Genomic DNA, 21,655 nt, shown 5'->3' with positions numbered 1-21,655 from the left:
TTTTTTTTTTTTTTTTTTTTTTTATTTAAAATTTGGGGCTTTCTCTAGTTGCGGCGAGCGGGGGCTACTCTTCATTGCAGTGCGCGGGATTCTCATCGTGGTGGCTTCTCTTGTTGCGGAGCAGGGGTCTAGGCACGTGGGCTTCAGTAGGTGTGGCACGCAGGCTCAGTAGTTGTGGCTCGCAGGCTCTAGAGCACAGCCTCAGTAGTTGTGGCGCACGGGCCTAGCTGCTCCGTGGCATGTGGGATCTTCCCGGACCGGGGCTCGAACCTGTGTCCCCTGCATTGGCAGGCAGATTCTTAGCCACTGCGCCACCAGGGAAGTCCCGAGGGCTACTCTTTGTTGCAGGGTGCAGGCTTCTCATTGCGGTGGCTTCTCTTTGTTGTGGAGCAGAGGCTGTAGGCGTGCAGGTTTCAGTAGTTGTGGCACGTGGGCTCAGTAGTTGTGGCTTGTGGGCTCCAGAGCGCAGGCTCAGTAGTTGTGGTGCATGGGCTTAGTTGGTCCACAGCATGTGGGATCTTCCCGGACCAGGGCTCAAACCCATGTCCCCTGCATTGGCAGGTGAATTCTTAACCACTGCACCACCAGGGAAGTCTCATTATGCTGTCCTGATTACTGTAACTTTATAGGAATTTATTTTCCATCTTTGAAAGTTTATGTTGGCCTCAGTGTTTTTCATACATCTGACTGTAGGTACAGTCACTTTGAGAAAACAATAATTAACAATTTATTGATTGTCTAATAGTTCTTCTTTTTTAAATTTAAATATTGTATTAGTTTCAGGTGTAGAGCATAGCGATTCAGTATTTTTTGCAGATTATACTCCATTATAAGTTATTTATATTATAATAACATAATATAAACTACTATGTATAAAATAAACAACAAGGATATACTGTATAGCACAGGTAATTATAGCCATTATCTTGTAGGAATTCTTGAACCTGGGTGTCCCAGTCCTCTGATTTTGTTATTCTTCGGCGTTGTGATGTCTATTCTGGGTCTTTTGCCTTTCCATATAAACTTTAGTATTGTTTTCCACAAAATAACTTGCAGGGATTTTTATTTGGATTCCACTGAATGCATAATTCATGTTTGGAAGAATTCTTAATAATATTGAGCCTTTCTATTCATGAACATGGAATATTTCTCCATTTATTCTTATATATATTTCATTAGAATTATACCTAAGCATTCCATTTGGGGGGTGCTAACGTAAATGGTATTGTGTTTTCAATTTGAAATATCAGTTAATCATTGTTGGTGTATAGAATTTGTACATTAACTTTGTATTCTGCAACCTTGCTATATGCGCTTATTAGTTCACGGAGAGTTTTATATCAGTTCTTTGTAACAATCTATATAGGCAATCATGTCATTTGTGAACAAAAGCAGTTTATTTTTTCCTTCCCAATCTGTGTACCTTTCATTTCCTTATCTTGTCTTATTGCATTAGGTAGGACTTGAAGTACAATGTTAAAAAGAAGTGCTGAGAGGGACACCCTTGCCTTGTTCACCAATCTTAGGTTAAGGAGCAAGCCTCTAGTTTCTCACCATTAAGTATGATATTAGCTGTAAGTTTCTTGTGGATATACTTTATCAAGTGGAGAAAGTTCCCCCCTATTCCTAGTTTGCTGAGAGTTTTTATCATGAATGGGGTTGGGTTTTGGCAAATGCTTTTTCTGTACCTAATGATATGATCATTTGATTTTTCTTCTTTATAGCGCATTAATATGATGGATTACATTACCTGATTTTTGAAGGTTGAACCAGACTTGCATATCTGGAATAAAACCCACTGGGTCATGGTGTATGAGTCTTTTTATACATTGTTGTATTTGATTCACTAATATATTGTTGTGGATTTTTGCATTTATATTCATGAGAGATCTTGGTCTGTAGCTTTCCTTTCTTGTAATGCCTTTATCTGGTTTTGGTATTAGGGTAATGATGGCCTCATAGAATGAGTTAGGAAATGTTCTCTCTGCTTCTATTTTCTGGAAGAGATTGTAGAGAATTGGTCTTCTTTCTTCCTTAAATGTTTGAAAGAATTCACCTGTGAAACCATCTGGACCTGCATTCCTTTTGGAAGTTTATTAATTAATCATTCAGTTTCTTTGATAAATACAGGATAATTCAGATTACCTGTTTGTCATTGTGTGAGTTTTGATGGTTTTTGTCTTTTAAGGAATTGGTGGTGCATTCTATCAATTTAATCAAGTTTTGGGGCATATAGTTGTTCATAATATTCAGGTATTATCCTTTTAATGTCCATATGATCATTTAATAATGACCCCTCTTTCATTTCTCATGTTACTAAATTGTGTCTTATGTTTTTTTTTTTTTTTTCTTGATTAGCCTGGCTAGGTATTTTTAAATTTTATTTATCTTTTCAAAGAACTAGCTTTTTGTTTCATTGGATTTCTCTGTTGATTTTTGTTTTCAATTTCACTGAATTCTTCTCTAATTTTTTATTATTTTTTTCTTCTGCTTGCTTTAGGTTTATATTGCTGTTAATTCTCTAGTTTCATTTGGTGAAATCTTAAATTATTGATTTGAGATCTTTTTTTCCTTTTCTAATATAAGCATTCAGTGCTACAAATTTCCCTCTAAGCACTGCTTTTGCTACATCACACCGATTTCAGTAAGTTGTATGGTCATTTTCATTTAGTTAAAAATATTTTTAAATTTCTCTTAAGACTTCTTTTTTGTCCCATGCGTTGTGTAGAAATGTGTTGTTTAATTTGCAAATGATTGGATATTGTCTTGTTATCTTCCTGTTATTGACTTGCAATTTAAATTCATTGTGGTCTAAGAACGTTCTTTGTATGATTTCTGTGCTTTTAAATTTGTTAAGGTGTATTTTATGGCCAAATATATGGTCTGTCTTGGTGAATGTTCCAAGTGAGCTTGAGAAGAATGTACATTCTGCTGTTGATGGACGAATTATCCTATACATGTCAATTAGATCTAGTTGATTGATGATGCTATTTGGTTCAACTATGCCCTTGCTAACTTTCTGCCTGATGGATTTATTAGTTATTGATAGAGGCGTGTTGACATCTCCAACTATAAGTGTGGGTTTGTACATACAAGGATTATTGTCTTTTTGGAGAACTGACCCCTTCAACATTTTGTAACACCCTTTTTTTGTTCCTGATAATATTCCTTCTTCCAAAGTGTGCTTAGTCTGAAATTAATTTGGCTATTCCAGTTTTTTTTCTACTTAGTGTTAGCATGATAAGTCTTTCTTCATCCCTTTATCTGTATCTTTATATTTAAGATGTGCTACCTGTAGACAATCTATAGTTGGGTCTTATTTTTATATTTACTCCAATAGTCTCTATCTTTTACTTTGTGTACTTAAATTATTCACATTTAAAGTGATTAGTGATGTAATTGGATTAATATTCAAAATGTTTATAACTGCTTTCTCTTTATTGCACATATTCTTTGTTTTGGTTACTTTTAATCTTCCTCTCTTTTCCTGTCTTCTGTGGCTTTAACTGAACATTTATGTATGATTCCATTCCTCTTAGCATATGCTTCTTTTTGAAATTCAAATTACACTAGATTGTTTCACTGGTAGTTCAGGTACCTTATAATATTCATTTTACTTATCCATATGCTATAATCACCAACACATTATTGCTGTTATTACTTTGAACAAAGTTATATATTAAATCAACTTTTTAAAAAAGAAAAGGTTTTATTTTACCTTTATATATTCCTTCTCTTATGCTCTTCTTTTCTTCATGTAGATCTGATTTTCTGGCTTATATACTTTTCCTGAAAAACATATTTTAACATTTTCTTTTTGCAAACCAGGTCTACTGGTGACAGATTTCTTCCATTCTTGTTTGTATGAGAAAGACTTTCTCTTTTCCTTTTTGATGATAATTTTGCTAGAAATAGAATTATAGGTCTTTTTTTTTTTTTCTTTCAACACAAAATATTTCATTTACTCTCTTCTTCCTTGCATGATTTCTGATGAGATGTTCAATGTAATTCTTATCCTTGTTCCTCTATAGATAAGATGGTTTTTTTCTTCCTCTGGCTTCTTAGAAGATTTTCTCTTTGTCTTTGGTTTTCTACAGTTTGAATATGATATGCCTAAGAGTAGGTATTTTGGTATTCAACCTGCTTGTTATTCTCTGAGCTTCTTGGACCTGTGGATGTTATCTATCATGAATTTTGTGAAATTTTGGGCATCATTCTCTCAAATATTTCTTTTGCTCTCTTCTCTCTCTCTTCTCTTTCTGGAATTGCAATTACACATATTATACACCTTTTGAATTTGTCCCACTGTTCTTGGATATTCTTTTCTGTGTTTTGTTTATTCTTTTTTTTTAATCTTCCTATTGTGGTTTGAGAAGTTTCTACTGACATTTCTTTAAGATCACTGGTTCTTAGCTTGTTTCTTTCAAGTATGCTGATAAGCCCATGAAAAGCATACTTCATTTCTGTTTGTGTTTTTGATTGCTAGCATTTCCTTTCGATATTTCTTAGCATTTCTATCTCTGTATTTACATTATCCATATGTTCTTGTATATTGTCCGCTTATTCCATTAGAGTCCTTTACATATTAATAATAGTTATTTTAAATTCCCTGTCTGATATTTCCAAAATCTGTGCCATATCTGAGTGTGGTTATGATAATTGCTTTGTCTCTTCAGACTGTTCTTTTGCCTTTTTTCATGGCTTGTAATTGTTCGTTAAAAGCAGAATATGATAGATTGGGTAATAGGAGCTGAGGTAATTAGACGTTTAGTGTGAAGTGTTATGTTAATGCGACTAGGAGTTAGGCTATTTATTGTTTGCTGTATCTATAGATGCTAGAGGCTTTAGTTTCCTCTAGTGTCTTTGTTTATTTTTTTCTCACCTCTTTTTGGTGGGTTTCTCTAAGAACTCCTTAAATAGGATCTGTGTCTTTCTGGTGGAAAGGTATGGGGGGAGTGAAAGTGGCCTGTAATATTACGATTAATCAGTCTGTTAGTAGACTTAAGTCCATGAGCTGTAACCCTCGTAAGTTTTTCTTGGCCTTTTTTTCTTTCCCTTTAGGTGTTACAGGAAGGCTAGAAGGGACTGGAGTTGTCTAATTGCCCCTCTTCTAGGTATATTAGGCTTTGGTAAAGTTGTGTCCATTGGAGAACAGGCATTTGTTATGGAGAATGCTCATGGTGTATTTCTAAATTATTACTTTCCCCCTACCCCTGCCAGAAAAAACAAGGAGATTTTTCTTAGATCTTAACCATGAGAGCTTTGTGTGTTTTCTTGAGGTAAATCCCATGGGAATGTGGGGGACCCATAAAACTGAGGACCCAGGAATTTTCAACTGTCAGGCTAGTTCACATGCAGCCTCTATCAGTTTGTCAGAATTACCATTTAAGGGTTTCGACTGGTTTATAGCTTCAGTGGTGTCTGCTGCAGGTGTCTGAGTTCCAGCAGATCTCAGCTGTGATTCTCTGTATTTGCCTCTCTTTCCAGATTTCAGGGTAGCAGTTTGCCCTGTGACCTTAATTCCCTGACGGGTCTAAGAAGAATCATTGATTTTCAGTTGGTTCAGCTATTATCTTGTTGTTGAGGACGGGAATGATAATTTCCAAGCTCTTTACATGTTGTAGCCAAGACCAGAAGTCTCCCAATGTCCAGTTTTCAAGGCTGGAGCATGTTGTGGAATTAGCAAGGGTATTGGTGTTAGAGTGACCTACACTTAAATTCAGTCTGTGGCATTTAACTAGGGATATTATCTTGTATGAGTCACTTAACCTGTCTGAGCCTCAGTTTCCTCACCAAATAAAAATAAATCAAAATACATATGTTTATGTTAAATTTAAATGAGAGGACATATGTGAGCAAGTTCATTACAGATCCTGGCATATACTGTGCAGGTATCACATAAATGTCAGTTTTCTTCTTCCATTAAGGTACCTGTGCTTGAAAACAAAGACTGGAGTCCAACCCATTGTGTGGCATTTATCCCAGGAATTTAAAAAGTTCTTATAAAGTATTTGCCATTCTTACAATGCTGGAAAAACTACCTTGAAAAAAGTAACCTGCCTTTATCAGGACTGTTTTATTCTTAAGGACTTGAAGGGAACTCAGTGGTTCATTTATTTCTGTCTTCCAACTACAAGTAGACTCTCCTTTTAAAAAAAAAAATCCAGTCTTTTACTGCAAAGGCCCATGAAAACACACTTCTTTATGTCTAGGTCTGGATAAAGAAACATCAGCACCAAGTACTAAGGACAGTCATTTTGCTACGGTTATAGGATATATGTCCTGGGTTGGGATGGGGGAGAGCTTACTGAACCATTTAAAGAGAGGTGATAGCCTGATTGCACACTTTACATATCAAACCATATTGGAGAGTTGTGTCCCTTTTTGAGCACCATAGTTTAAGAAGGAAGTTGATAACAGTAGAGTGTGTCCAAATAGGGGTGACCAGAATAGTGACGGGGGCAACAAAAAATCTAGAAACCTTGCTATATTTGGATGTGTATTAATTTATTAGATCTATTTATCTGTATCATATATCTTTCTATATATTGTTAAAAATAGACTATTTTCTGTTTGGTGCCAAATTTTTCGTAACATCTCTGATTTTACGTTGTTCCGACTTTTCCTGGATATGATGCTTGACTTTTTCCCAGGAAAGAGACAGAGGAAAACCTCCCCTGGCTTAAGCGTACATTATTATCTGACCAAAAAAAAAAAAAAAAAAAATCAATCGACTGAACTTCCTGGCCCATTCTAGCCCTTGGCTTCATTTCATGAAACCTCAAGTTGCCAACCTCAAGCTGAGCATCACTTTTCACCTAGTGTTGGTTCCTATAAATCCCCAAGGAGCCTTTGCTTGAGTGGTTATGGTTTGGTCTGTTGTCCCATGATACAGAAGTAAGGGGGTTGGGCAAAACCCAGAGATGTGCTAAGTGGATTCTGAGCTGTGAAAGTTGGAGCAGGAAGCACATGTGAGCATATGAACCCCTAGCCCTTTCCCTCTGCAATATGTGTTGTTTTTCTTTCTGGAGAAGAGTTCATGATCTTTTGTAATTTTCTTTTTCTATTGATGCAGCAGTGCTAGTAACAGAAACTTAAGAAAAAAGTTATGGCAGTACAGTCTATGGAATTTCACTGTCATATATCTTGCACATTAGAGAACAAATGCACTGTGCTAGAGATGAAATTTGCCTTGTAGAGACTTAATTTTAGGGTAGCTTAGATGATTGAGATCCACAGGGTAGCACCTCAGCAGCAGTCTTTCTTCTCTGAATTCGTGCTGTCCCAAGACAAAGGTGAAAGTATAACTCTGCTTTGTTGGTCTTTGGGCTGCAATTTCTTCCAGTACATTTCCATTTGGAGAGGAGAAGCCAATGGGAAAATAATGAGCCTAAAAATGAACTTGACTTTCAAAGATTTTTGAGGATGTGTGTGTTGGCTATAGGGCTGAGGGCAACTAGAGTGAAACCGTTGCCGGGAGACACTAGTCTGAGTTGACTACTTCTACTTTGCAGTTGTGTGACGCTGGGAAAGTGCTTAAATTCTGCTGAGCCTCAATTTCATCACCTGTAAAATGGGGATTGCAATACCGAACTTAGAAGATTGTTGTAAAAAGTAGATCTTGTAATATACTTGGAAATGCTTTGTAAATGCTAAACCATATAGCTTGGGAGTACTTTTAAGACAAGGAAGGTGTATTATTTATCTCCGTCTACCTAGCACTTATATACCCCTAGTACTTAGCACAGGGTCTAGTATATAATAAATGATTGGTAGCTGAAATTAAAATGAACGAGTAGTTTTTAATCTCCAAATTTCTGATGATTTTAAAGAATTAATTGACTGGTCCTTCGTATTGGTTTAGACGATCTCTTGGCTTCATTCAATGTTTAGATTCAAGGATTGAAAATAAAGTAGCGTGTGGAGTTAGGAAGAGATTGTTGTAAGATAGATAAACTTTCTAAGAATTGCTCAACGTTCTAAACAAAATAAAAGTAACAAATGAACATTTAGCAATTGATGAAGATTAACTTTCTCAAGTGGGCTTGGAAACCCAGTAGAATTGCTCTGGCATCTGCTCAACATTCCTGGGCATGTCATAAACCCAAGGGAAGAATCTAGCAAGCGCGTTCTACCTTGTGAGGGATCTGGGGCAGATGGTGGTGGTACAGCCTAGAGCTCACTTCTGCCACAGATGACTGAGATGTTTGGCTAAGTGATCCCAAGGAGCTGTTGGGATGCAGTCTGTCTAGTAGTCTGAAAGTGGTAATAATTTGATTTTTCAAGGCTCATGAAATAGCATCGTTTGGGGTACATCTGTCATGGACCTTTGCTCTTTAGAAGGAAAGGAAAGAAACTACTAAGTTAATTTTAAATGTCTTGGGAAACTTGGTTGTTTTTGTTTGTTCTTAAACTATGTCTTATTTCTTTGAAAAATCTATTGCAGTTTTTTCCTTTCTCTCGTATAAATGTGGGACTCTGGTTGTTTGGGATAAATTGTGTCTGCAGTGCTTCAGTTTGGAGAAAATGGGATGGTGACATTATTACCTTCTCTCTCAAACCAATGACACTGATCAGGCCTTATGCCAAGGGGTAGGGGCAGCAGATGTAATCCTGAACCCGTAGTCTCTGTAGAGTAGATAAGGTTTCCAAGCCATGTGGAAGCCGAACTTACCAAGGAAGCTTAGCAGTTATCCTTCCAGATGTTCAGCTTGCAAATACCAGAGGTGTTATTTTCAGTATCGAATGTATAGATAAGTGCATGTGTTGTTTTTTTCCATCCAGATACCCGTTTAGGGGATAAATTCCACTTTCAGGTCTGTCAGTCTGTCAGATAGCTCCCTTTAAAGTTATCTAGAGAAAATCTACCTACATGATGAAATTTGTGATAGCTTTTATTCTTGGCTAAGAACTTGCCTTTCCTCCAGGGATGAACAGGCTTAAATTGTTATGTGAGTTTATATAGTATATGGTTTGTTGTCAAATATTTATCTCTGTCTAAAAATGAAATGTCTTGAAATACAGTTTCTTTTTAACTGAATAACTCAATGTGAGAAAGAGAAAGAACTTCTCATTTAGCCAATTTTTAATCAATATTTTTATGAGAGGCCAGAATGTCAACTGAATCCTGGCTTTTGTCATTTGAAATATAATTTGTGTGCTTAAGAATCTATGTGCACATCAGGGTTTGGACTTCATGTTCAGAAAGGAAAATTGATTTATAGGAACAAACAGCTGCAGGAGTAGAGGCAATGCCAGAAGTAAACATGAGTCAATTATTTAAGGCAAATGGGACCTTAATCACCACAGCAATAGAGAAATCTCAAATTCAATTACACACTGGATTTTCATGCTTTAATTTGTGGGCATTTCTTTATCTCTTATTTTACAGAGGCCTTTGAAATCGTTGTTCGCCATGCCAAGAACTACACCAATGCCATGTTCAAGAACAACTACCCGAGCCTGACCCCACAAGCTTTTGAGTTTGTGGGTGAATTTTTCACTGATGTATCTCTCTACATCCTGGGTTCTGACATCAACGTGGATGACATGGTCAATGAATTGTTTGACAGCCTGTTTCCAGTCATCTATACCCAGCTAATGAACCCAGGCCTGCCGGAGTCCACCTTAGACATCAATGAATGCCTCCGAGGGGCAAGGCGTGACCTGAAAGTATTTGGGAATTTCCCCAAGCTTATTATGACCCAGGTTTCCAAGTCACTGCAAGTCACTAGGATCTTCCTCCAGGCTCTGAATCTCGGAATTGAAGTGATCAACACAACTGATCACCTGAAGTTCAGTAAGGACTGTGGCCGAATGCTCACCAGGATGTGGTACTGCTCTTACTGCCAGGGACTGATGATGGTTAAGCCGTGTGGTGGCTACTGCAATGTGGTTATGCAAGGCTGTATGGCAGGTGTGGTGGAGATTGACAAGTACTGGAGAGAATACATTCTGTCTCTCGAAGAACTGGTAAATGGCATGTACAGAATCTATGACATGGAGAATGTACTGCTTGGTCTCTTTTCTACGATCCATGATTCCATCCAGTATGTCCAGAAGAATGGAGGAAAACTGACCACCACTGTGAGTACCATTCTACAGTTTTCAGAGGAATTGGATTCTACTGGGGGTAGGGCAGCCTGGCCAGTAGCAGGTGCTGCTGGAGAGAAGTGAGAAAAAAAAGTGGGCAGGGATGATAGAGGGACTGAATGACCTCACAAAGCTAGGCAGCACATTAAGTCCACAGGTTATGGAGTCCTAATGCCTGGCTTTGAATTTTAGCTTCACCCACTTTCTTGCTGTGGGACCTTGGGTGAATCATTTTACTGTATGAGTCTCATATTGCTGATTCATAAAATAGGGAGAAAAAGAATATCTTCTTCATAGGGAATAACATGTGTTAAAGCACTTAGCATGTGCCTGGTACATGGTAATTCTTCAGCAATTATTAGCTATTATTACCACTGTTGTTGGTTATCACAACCTTCATGACAACCCTGTGAGGTAGGAGCTGTTATCTCCATTTTGTAAATGAGGAAACTGAAGCTCAGTGATTCAGAAGTTGATCAGGTCTCCCTTTAATTAGGTTATCACCACTTTCTTTGATTCTGATTTCACTCTTGTGCTCTTAATCATATATATTACATTACTATTTTGAGTAGTGACTTTATTTTTTAAATTTATTTTATTGAAGTAGAGTTGATTTACAGTGTTGTGTTAGTGTCTGCTGTACAGCAAAGTGATTCAGTTGTACATATGTATAGTAGTTCGCATCTGCTAATCCCAAACTCCCAATCCTTCCCTCCCCCTTGGCAACCACAAGTCTGTTCTCAATGTCTGTGAGTCTGTTTCCGTTTCGTAAATAAGTTCATTTGTGTCATATTTTAGGTTCCACATATAAGTGATATCATATGGTATTTGTCTTTCTCTGTCTGACTTAACTAGTATGATAATCTCTAGGTCCATCCATGTTGCTGCAAATGGCATTATTTCATTCTTCTTTCTGGCTGAGTGATTTTCCATTGTATATATATACCACATCTTCTTTATCCATTCATCTGCTGATGGACATTTAGGTTGTTTCCATGTCTTGCTTATTATAACTAGTGCTGCCATGAACATAGGGGTGCATGTATCTTTTTGAGTTATAGTTTTTTTCCGGATGTATGCCCAGGAATGAGATTGCTGGGTCCTATGGTAGCTCTACTTTTAGTTTTTGTAAGGAACCTCCATACTGTTTTCCATAGTGGCTGCACCAACTTACATTCCCAACAACAGTGTAGGGGGGGCTCCCTTTTCTCCACACTCTCTTTAGCATTTGTTATTTGTAGAGTTTTTAATGCATGGTCATTCTGACTGGTGTGAGGTGCTACCTCATTGTAGTTTTGAGTTGCACTTTGAGTAGTGACTTTAAACATAGGAGACCCAGCTAGACCCCACTAACTAAACCTACACAAGAACACAGGTGAGGCAAAACGTTCATGTTTTCCAACAGTTGTTTTTGCAGCCTTGATTTATACCAGTGTAAGGCTGATAGGATTTGTGGTGGGCGTGGGACAGTTTTGTGAGGCAGAAGCTTGATTGGTTTCAGTCAGACAATGTTAGTTACATTGTACCTGCTAAGCTAGGGTGCACACATTCAGAACCACAGGATGCACACACTTTTCAATACAGAGCAGAACATACAGCCAAGAGCTACCAGCCAGATCTCACTAAGGTGACGGTGACTGATTCCTGAATGTTCCCAGCTTTGTAGAAGGATGTGGCAGAATAGTATGATACACTACCCTTGTTGAGCTCCTACCACATTTGAGGTGCTCTGCTGGCCAGTTTACGTAATGTTATTTCTTAGTAATCCATGGGATAGGTCCTAATATAATATTATCCCCATTTTACACAGGAGTAAATGAAGCTTAGAGGGCTTAAATATGTTGCCCAAACGTCAAAGGTAATTAAATAGAGGTGGCAGAACTGGGATTCCAGCCCTGGCTTGTTGCCTTGTGCGATTTGTGCTCATATCTTCTATAGAATGCAACTACTGTGTACTCCGAACCATTGCTTACCCAGAATGTGGAGGGCATATTGGGCCATTTAGCCCTGTCTTTAAACTCTGGAAGTCCAAAACGATAGGGGTAACTGGTTTCTTTGGTGAATTAAACTAGAAAGGAGGACAAAAATGATGCAGCCCACAGGATGGCTACTTACGGAACTGCTCTAATTGCCCCGTTCACAATGTTAGCTGTTTAAAACACATTTGCTGAGAAAATATTTTATAGTAAAATGAACAGAAATGTCCTAACAATAGTGTTCTTCAGTGGCTAATTATTCCTTTGATTGCTTTCTAATTGAAGGCCAGATTCTAGGGCCTTATACAAAAGTAAATCTCGGGCTTCCCTGGTGGCGCAGTGGTTGGGAGTCCGCCTGCCGATGCAGGGGACACGGGTTCGTGCCCCGGTCCGGGAGGATCCCACATGCCGCAGAGCGGCTGGGCCCGTGAGCCATGGCCGCTGAGGCTGCGCGTCCGGAGCCTGTGCTCCGCAACGGGAGAGGCCACAACAGTGAGAGGCCTACGTACCTCCCCCACACACAAAGTAGATCTCACAGAACTAGAAAAAAAAGTCAGTGCATTCATATGTTCATTCACCTGAAATTGATTGAGGGCCCACTCTGTGTCAGACACAAAGCAAGAGTGCCAGGGGTGTGGAAATGTCTTCAATAAGAGGAAAAATAAGGAGATAACATTAAAGACAGGGTATGGGAGTGTTTGAAGTTTGCCTCTGATATTGGTCACTTGACAGCAACGTCTTGGAAACACGTATTCTCCTCTAGTGCTTTTAAACACAGAAAGATAGGATGGGGAGCTGGTAAGGGATTAAGTCCACTATTTTGATCAGGCTCTAGACATGAAGGTTTGTTTAGTAAACATTTATTAAGCATCTGCTCTGTTCGTGGCACTTTGCCAGGTACTGGGTACTCAGTTACCCAAGACATAGTTCTTAAGTCTTTAAAAGGTCAGTTTAGCTTCGTTGACAGACAGACACATAACTGAATAAATTTCACCACAGTGAACATCTCACTATAATGTGAATGTTAGAAAGGCCGTAAGAAATTAGTCTAGTCCCACTGATTTACAAACGAAGTAAGAGTTCAGGGAGTCTTGCCCAAAGTTATATAATTAGTGGAAGAGCCAGAAGTAAGAGTCCAAGGTCTTCTGCTGCTACAATCTAGCACTCTTTCCACCACACCCCCTCCCAGACTTTCACTCTAAAAGCTCCATAAGGATTTTGCAAAGACATCATGAACTTAAATTGGATAGCTATTTTGGGATGCCAAACCTGCTATATTTTAGGTGCACATGTGCCCATTTGTGTGTGTGCACACGCACACACACAGAGGGAGTACATTTCATGTCATTATCATTCAGGAAGAAAGGCCTTGGCTGTCAAGAGGCGCTCAGTGATGCAGTCCCTTTCTGTTTTGGCCATTAAGGGCCTGACTGCTCCCAGCTCCCAGCTCCCAGCTCCCAGCTCCCAGCTCCCAGCTCCCAGCTCCCAGCTCCCAGCTCCCAGCTGGTGTTGAAAGTGTGAAGCCTGCCTTCCCCGGGGAACGCCTAAACTAGAACAGAAAGCATATGTAAACTCTGCCTTGTTACTGTTTTACGATCGCCAGCTCTAAGTAATATATACCAAATGGTGTGGGTGGGGAATCATTGGCCAGGTGTGATCCAGCTATGCTCTGTATGGGCCAGAAGGGGGCTGGGCCATCTATGGGGGCTGAGGGGAAGTGAGGGCTGGGTGGACTGCAGAACTCTATTCCTGCTAACAAAACCACAGAATGCCCCAAAGCCAAAGCTGATTGAAAACTAAAGCATTAATGAGATTCTGCTGTAGCACCTTCACCTTCCTGTTGTGATAAAGTGTAAGAGTCTGCCAGTTAGTTCTGCTTGAGGTTAAGTTGTGATGGGAGACCTCTTTGAAACTAGGCTCTTCCAGAGCTCTGTTTGGGACAGCCTTTTTAGCTAGCTATAAGCCATGCCATGAGGTCTGCCATGCAGGGACTTTGCTCAGCTCTTTTGGTGGCTACCATCTACCCCAGATCATAAAGGACATTTTGGTCTTATCTGAATGAGTGGGGCACTGTTAATTTTTTTTTTTCAGGTACTTTTTTTTTTTTACATCTTTATTGGAGTATAATAGCTTTACAATGGTGTGTTAGTTTCTGCTTTATAACAAAGTGAATCAGTTATACATATACATATGTCCCCATATCTCTTCCCTCTTGCGTCTCCCTCCCTCCCACCCTCCCTATCCCACCCTTCTAGGTGGTCAAAAAGCACTGAGCTGATCTCCCTGTGCTATGCGGCTACTTCCCACTAGCTATCTGTTTCACATTTGGTAGTGTATATATGTCCATGCCACTCTCTCGCTTTGTCACAGCTTCCCCTTCCCCCTCCCCATATCCTCAAGTCCATTCTCTAGTAGATCTGTGTCTTTATTCCTGTCTTACCCCTAGGTTCTTCATGACATTTTTTTCCTTGGATTCCATACATATGTGTTAGCATATGGTATTTGTCTTTCTCTTTCTGACTGACTTCACTCTGTATGACAGACTCTAGGTCCATCCACCTCATTACATATTTGTATTTCGTTACTTTTCATGGCTAATATTCCATTGTACGTATGTGCCAGATGGTGGACACTTATGGCCTATTAGTGTTTTAGTTTTCCACAAGATGGTCTTCAGTTCTTCAGGCTACCAAGTGAAGGCGTGCAGGCAAAGGTTAGGGTGCTCCTGGAGGTGGTAAGCATGTAGTTCTCATACTTGGCTCATCACCACAATCATCTGGGGAACTTGTTAAACAGATTCCTGGAGCCTCCCCCCGAGGATTCTGATACCGTAGGTCTGTGGAGAGGCCAGAGAATTCGTCACCTACAAAGTACTCCATTTGATTCTGATACTTCCTTGGAAGCAACTCCAGCCACCTTGTTTAGTAGACAAGGTAAGGCCCAGAGGTTGGAAGTGAATGACAGTTAATGGCAAAGCTGTGACCGTGGACTCTTCATCTGTCAAATGGGGTTGATATGTGGGGATTCAGTGAAATGATAGGTTCAAAGTACCTGGCAGAGTTCGAGGCACATGGCAGGTACTCACTAAGCCCCAGTGCAGTACTCTTTCTACAGCAGTTTTCTAAGTGCCAAATAGATAATGAGATTTTCTTAAACTTGTTTTTAAGTGCCAAGATGTTTAATGTTATTTTAATCCAAAGGCGTGAATAAAAATAGCAAGTATGTAAAAATGTGTGAGTGTGTGTGTGTGTGTGTGTGTGTGAGTGTGAGAGAGAGAGCGAGAGAGGAGAGGGGAGAGGAAGGGAAAGAAAGGAAATTTTTACTGAAAAGTTCAAGAAAGTATTAATTATGGGACTGTAAATAGATCCATCTTGATTCTTCATCTACATTTGTGAACTAGGTTAAGCATCATGGCCCCAAGTGAGTACTGAGTAGGTCTTTAATAGTATTTGGGGGACTTCCCTGGTGGCTCAGTGGTTAAGAATCCGCCTGCCAAGGCAGGGGACACGCGTTTGACTTCCTGATCCAGGAAGATCCCACATGCCGCAGAGCAACTAAGCCCATGTGCCACAACTACTGAGCCCGCACCCCACCACTACTGAAGCCTGCATGCCTAGAACCTGTGCTCCGCAACAAGAGAAATGAAATCTCACTGCAATGAGAAGCCCACACGCTGCAACAAAGAGTAGCCCCCCTGTCGCTGCAACTAGAGAAAGCCCGCGTGCAGCAAAGAAGACCCAACGCAGCCAAAAAATAAATAAATAAAATAAATTTATTTTAAAAGAATAGTATTTGGGTATCATATGGGTAGTATCTGAGGGTATCATTGTTAAATTTATCAGCATGTTATTGAATTCCATATCTTATACCTTGAGGCAAATACAAATATGTACAGTTTTCAATACATATACTTTCAACATTGTTGTTATACCACACAAATTGTTGAATGCTACAACCTTCTTTTTAAAATGCAATTATTCTTATTCTGAAACCACTTTGATTGTAATTACTGTATCCCTATATGTTGATTATATGCATAGCCATTGTACATTTCAGATCCATTGATGAAATGAGTAATAATCAGCATATTGGATGTTTATTGCTTTTCCAGAAAGTTTCCCAAAACTTTCTGTGATTTCATTTACTTTCTTTACGATCCCCCCCCAAAGTAATTGCTCACATATCCTCACGGGGCTGTTGGCACTTTTATGTTTCCATTTGTACTCGTGTTCTTTATTGATTCATCTCAGAACTTCTTGGCATTAGTGCTTCCTCTCCCATAATTTCATTATCTTGACTTGTCGTGTGCTTCATTGAATGTTGTGCAAAACTGCAACCTTTTCTACCTTCACTGTTTCTCCCTTTCTTTCCTCACTGTGATATTCATTTTAGCACTATCTGAAATAGGATTCATTTCAGGGAACGCTTAGTGAGCATCTAATTGTGGAACCACTGATAGACACCGGGGGCACAAGAAGTGGCTAGAAAGATGACCCTGACTGTTGCTGTCCTCAGGGATCACTTGGCCAGTAGGTAGCGGAGCTAGGATTCAGAGCTGCATCTGTCTGACCCCAAAGCTCATGCTTTTCATAATTACTCCATATTGCTCTTTCAAAGAGTTCCACTCTCTTTTCACCAGAATCTTCATTCCTTGAACATAGGCTAAGTGGGTCTTTATTATCTTATTTAATATCCTGTACTACTCTCTACTGTTTTTCCAGCTTCACAATCAGTTTTTGAATTCATCCTCCCTCCTTGGAGACTTTAAAAAGCATGAGATTTTTTGTCTTCATAACACTTAAAGGCACAGAGTAGTTTCTAGGGGAAGAAGGAATGTTTATGTAGGTGATGGAAGACCCAGTCACACAGTAAAGTGACTTTGCCTAGAATCTCTGTGCACCGTGCCAGTGGTGAGGTATAGGTTTTCTTCCAGTTGCAATGCTTGGAATCTGCCTGTTGGACCAACAGATAGTTTTTAATGCATTTGCCTTTGATTCTGGACCTTAGTACATCCCCGTCTCCATTATGGAGTTTCCTTAGTAGTAACATTGCCTACTGAGAACCTAACATATTCTTTTTTATTTTTTAAATCTTTATTGGAGTATAATTGCTTTACAATGGTGTGTTAGTTTCTGCTTTATAACAAAGTGAATCAGTTATACATATACATATGTTCCCATATCTCTTCCCTCTTGCATCTCCCTCCCTCCCACCCTCCCTATGCCACCCCTCTAGGTGGTCACAAAGCACCGAGCTGATCTCCCTGTGCCATGCGGCTGCTTCCCACTAGCTATCTATTTTACGTTTGGTAGTGTATATATGTCCATGCCACTCTCTCACTTTGTCACAGCTTACCTTTCCCCCTCCCCGTATCCTCAAGTCCATTCTATAGTAGGTCTGTGACTTTATTCCCATTTTACCCCTAGGTGCTTCATGACCTTTTTTTTTTCTTCTTAGATTCCATATATATGTGTTAGCATACGGTATTTGTTTTTCTCTTTCTGACTTACTTCACTCTGTATGACAGACTCTAGGTCCATCCACCTCACTACAAATAGCTCAATTTCATTTCTTTTTATGGCGGAGTAATATTCCATTGTATATATGTGCCACATCTTCTTTATCCATTCATCCGATGATGGACACTTAGGTTGCTTCCATCTCCTGGCTATTGTAAATAGAGCTGCAATGAACATTTTGGTACATGACTCTTTTTGAATTACGGTTTTCTCAGGGTATATGCCCAGTAGTGGGATTGCTGGGTCGAATGGTAGTTCTATTTGTAGTTTTTTAAGGAACCTCCATACTGTTCTCCATAGTGGCTACATCCATTTCCTTTGGTAGAATTTCTGAAGATAACTTCAGTGAAATCAGTATTTATTTATGTGTGCTAGGAAGCTCTGGGGAAGGTTCTCTGTTGATCCTCAATAATAATTCACTCTATCAAATTCTTATATTTTGCTGTCTGTGTGAGTGACTGTAACTCATCAGAATTTCCAAGATTAGCCCTAGCTTCCTCTCTGCTTTTGAAGGCTGAGGTTATTTCTCAAGTGTCAGAATGTCAGTGTTTTTCTCCTCATGCTATCACTTTGGACTTTCATTTTTTAGTCTCCTATAGAGATAGATACCTTGTCTGAATTCTTACAAGCTGTTTTCAGTACCAAGTGATTTCAAAGTGATAAAAACAGGTAAATGGCTAACTACCTAATTACTGTCTGCAGGTCGGCATCTAGAACTGTGGTAGGCAACTTTATTTGCATGAGGTCCATTTCTGGAAAGACAAAAATGTTTACAGGCTGCCATCTATTTTTTCGTTGACAAAAAAAATAACTTTAGTGATTCCCATGGGCAAAATATATAGTTTTAAAACATAGATTACCTATGTAATGATGAGAAGAATGCAAATGAAAAAATCGGCATCGCTTTCAGGCACTAAATGTTAATTTTAGGACAGGTTTCAAACAGTGGTCACACAAAGGAAGCTTTTTATCATGCTTCATCCTGAAATTATGTATATTATGGGTCATATTAGGGAATTAGATGGGCTCCTCATAAATCTAGAATTACTTGCCTGTCCCTTGGCAAGAGTGTCAGCGTGATTATTTGTTGTGAATCTTTAGAAAGAAGTTTTTCCTCCTTTCTGTGGTCTCTGGACTGATGTGGCAGGAAAATGTCCTCAAGAACGGTGAAACATCTGAGATTTTTACCCTAATTGCAAACTAACAAGTTACCTGGCCGCAGTTTCATGGATGCTGGATAAAGACGGGAGAGTCCTGGCTCAGAGATGCAGGACAGTTTACTTCTCACAGCGATAGCAGTAGCCAGAATATCAGCATTTGTGCCTGTTCCCCAAGCCCCAGTTCCCACGGAGAAAGGCAAAGACGACCAGATGACTCCTCCACACACAGTGAGTTGCATTACGAGAGAGCAGCCTTGAGCTTAGGGAACTCACATCTTTTATAATAGGTAGTAAGAGTGCCCATTCTTTTCTCTGAAGGGCGACACTATCACTGTCTTCCAAGACTATTCACTATCCAAAGATACTTGATAAAGACAGCCTGGGGGGTAAAGTGCCTCTGTTTATAAGACATGCAGAAACACAAGAGACCCACGGAAAATTGTCTGGCAACATGTGATTCCCCAACCTTGGATGGCTGCAAAAACCTCTCAAGTTCATGATGCTTTTGTAGGATCAGGCAAGAAAATAAGAAGTTAGTGAAAGACACTTAGCTCAGCCCTGACTGGTTGGTCAAAAGGCTGGGCTGTGTCCCACCTGTTGGAGGGTAGCAGAAGGCACATCCAGAGATAGAATGGTGGCAGTTTTCTCAGCTCTTCAGAAAATAGTTTAAAAAGTATAAAAGGGGCACTTGACTAGTTGCCTCTGGTTAGGAGTAATCTCTGCTACTTTGGGCCTCCAGCTACTACCTCTTGCTCTCTCTTTTGGTCCCCAAGCTATTGTTTCCTTTCTTGCTTGTTCAGACTCTGGGGTTGGGAGTCTTGTATTGCTAAGTAGCTTGGCAGATAGTTTTCTCTTTTACTGCAATTCTAAGATGAAGCAAGTGATAACCACAGAGTGGTAAGCAGGTGCTTATCCGTGTCTGTTGGGAGTGTCGTGGAGGACTGATTTGTGCTCAGAGTATATTCAGAAAGGTTAGAAAGTCAGGAATGTTCATCCAAGTGGGCAGAAGTCCAGGAAGGCCTTCCCCATGACGTGATATTCCGAGAATCCTTGTGCTCCCAGGACGAGAATGAGGAAGTCCAAAATGCCTTTTTAATGTTGAGTGGCCAGGGAATCAGAGCAGAGGGAAAGCAGCCTTCTATCTGGCGAGGGCAGAAAAGCCCCCGAATACTTGCTTTGTTTTTTTTGTTTTTTGTTTTTTGGTCTTTTTTTTGCGGTACGCGGGCCTCTCACTGTTGTGGCCTCTCCCGTTGCGGAGCACAGGCTCCGGACACGCAGGCTCAGCGGCCATGGCTCACGGGCCCAGCCGCTCCGCGGCATGTGGGATCTTCCCGGACCGGGGCACGAACCCGCGTCCCCTGCATCGGCAGGCGGACTCTCAACCACTGCGCCACCAGGGAAGCCCCTTGCTTTTTTTTTTATTGCAAGACCTAAAACGCCTCCGAAAACACGGAGTCATGTATACAGTGTGATTCCTCTGATTCCTTTTTACCCACTTGGAATAAGGTTACTCTTGGCACCTGTAGTGCTACATCCCTCACTCACGATAGCGCCACAGTGGCCTTGGCTCACTAACCTCTTAGGCCTCTCTGCATTTTGCTGTCTTGCTCAGGTCTCTGGCAGAAAATGTTTTCTACTTGGCCCGTTTCTTAAAAGGCAGTCCTAACCCTAACCCCACATTAAAACTTGAGCACATATTTTGAACATCACAGATGTTTGTTTTTGTTTTTTAGTTTCTTTTTTTCCCCACATCTTTATTGGAGTATAATTGCTTTACAGTGTTGTGTTTCTGCTGAACAACAAAATGAATCAGCTATACGTATACATATATCCCCATATCCTCTCCCTCTTGCGTCTCCCTCCCACCCTCGCTATCCCACCCCTCTAGGTGGTCACAATGCACCGAGCTGATCTCCCTGTGCCATGCGGCTGCTTCCCACTAGCCATCCATTTTACATTTGGTAGCGTATATATGTCCATGCTACTCTCTCACTTCATCCCAGCTCACAGAAGCATTTTTAAATGAAGGCACACTGTAGTACAGTAATTTCTTCCAGGGAGTGGGTAATTAGAATATTTGCTGTAATGAAGAATTTCACAAAAGGCCAAGATGAGAGAATCTGGGGCAGATTTCTTCCAGCATGTTACAGCCTTTGTAAGATAAAACACAAACTTTCATCATCACCAGCAGGCACAACTTTCTGAGTCCTGGTACTGGGTACTGTTCTAGGTCTCACTGTTTGCCATTCCTTTCCTTATTGGGGGGACTGTTAATAGGGTAGTACAAGTAACCTTTGTTTTGGTGAAGGTACAGACTTCTTAATGTCCTTTTAAAATGTCCCTTTGGGGATTGGGCTTCAGAATGCATCAGACTTCTCAAAAACAGTGCTGGAATGGGCATGAGGGATCTTACTGGGGAGATAAAAATGTTGCAAAACTGGTTTGTCATGATCATTGCACAACTTGGTAAATTTAGTAAAAACCATTAAATTGTACACTTGAAACGGGTGAATTGTATACATCCAGAAATATACCCCATTCCAATAAATTACTATATAAAATAAAACAAAACCAAATAAAAGTAGTACAGGAAGTTAGAAGGCAAAAAAATGTCCCTTTGGGAAGTGCATAATCCAGCAAGGCTGCTTTCATATTTTATATGGGGGCATGGGAGGTGGGGAAGGGTTGATACTGACTTCTTATTACCCAAATTCAAATCCTTTCTGAAGAACATTCAGAAAGTGAATTAATTTTTCCTTTTTTCATTCCACTCAGAATGCCTAAAACAGATAAAGTAGGAGACGGAGTCATTATATTTGGGTGCTGTCTATTATCATTTACTGACTGAGAGTCTATCTAAGCCTTCTGCTTTTTGCAGATAATTAATTTTGTTCCTAAATGTAGGAAA

At 39.9% G+C, this 21,655-nt stretch overlaps 1 protein-coding gene across 3 annotated transcripts in view; it reads left to right on the top strand.

The window, feature by feature from the left end:
* Positions 1 to 21,655, top strand: part of GPC3 (glypican 3) — a 452,076-nt gene that overhangs the window by 221,586 nt on the left and 208,835 nt on the right. For all 3 annotated transcript variants that reach the window (XM_007462877.1, XM_007462876.1, XM_007462875.1), the window contains one exon: positions 9,392 to 10,086. In XM_007462877.1, coding sequence (XP_007462939.1) covers positions 9,392 to 10,086 — 695 coding nt within the window. The remainder of the gene's footprint in view (positions 1 to 9,391; positions 10,087 to 21,655) is intronic.

This window comes from Lipotes vexillifer, unplaced genomic scaffold, assembly GCF_000442215.2.
Source record: "Lipotes vexillifer unplaced genomic scaffold, Lipotes_vexillifer_v1.1 scaffold481, whole genome shotgun sequence".
NCBI classification, from domain to species: domain Eukaryota; kingdom Metazoa; phylum Chordata; class Mammalia; order Artiodactyla; family Lipotidae; genus Lipotes; species Lipotes vexillifer.
This window is presented reverse-complemented; position numbering and strand designations above follow the sequence as displayed.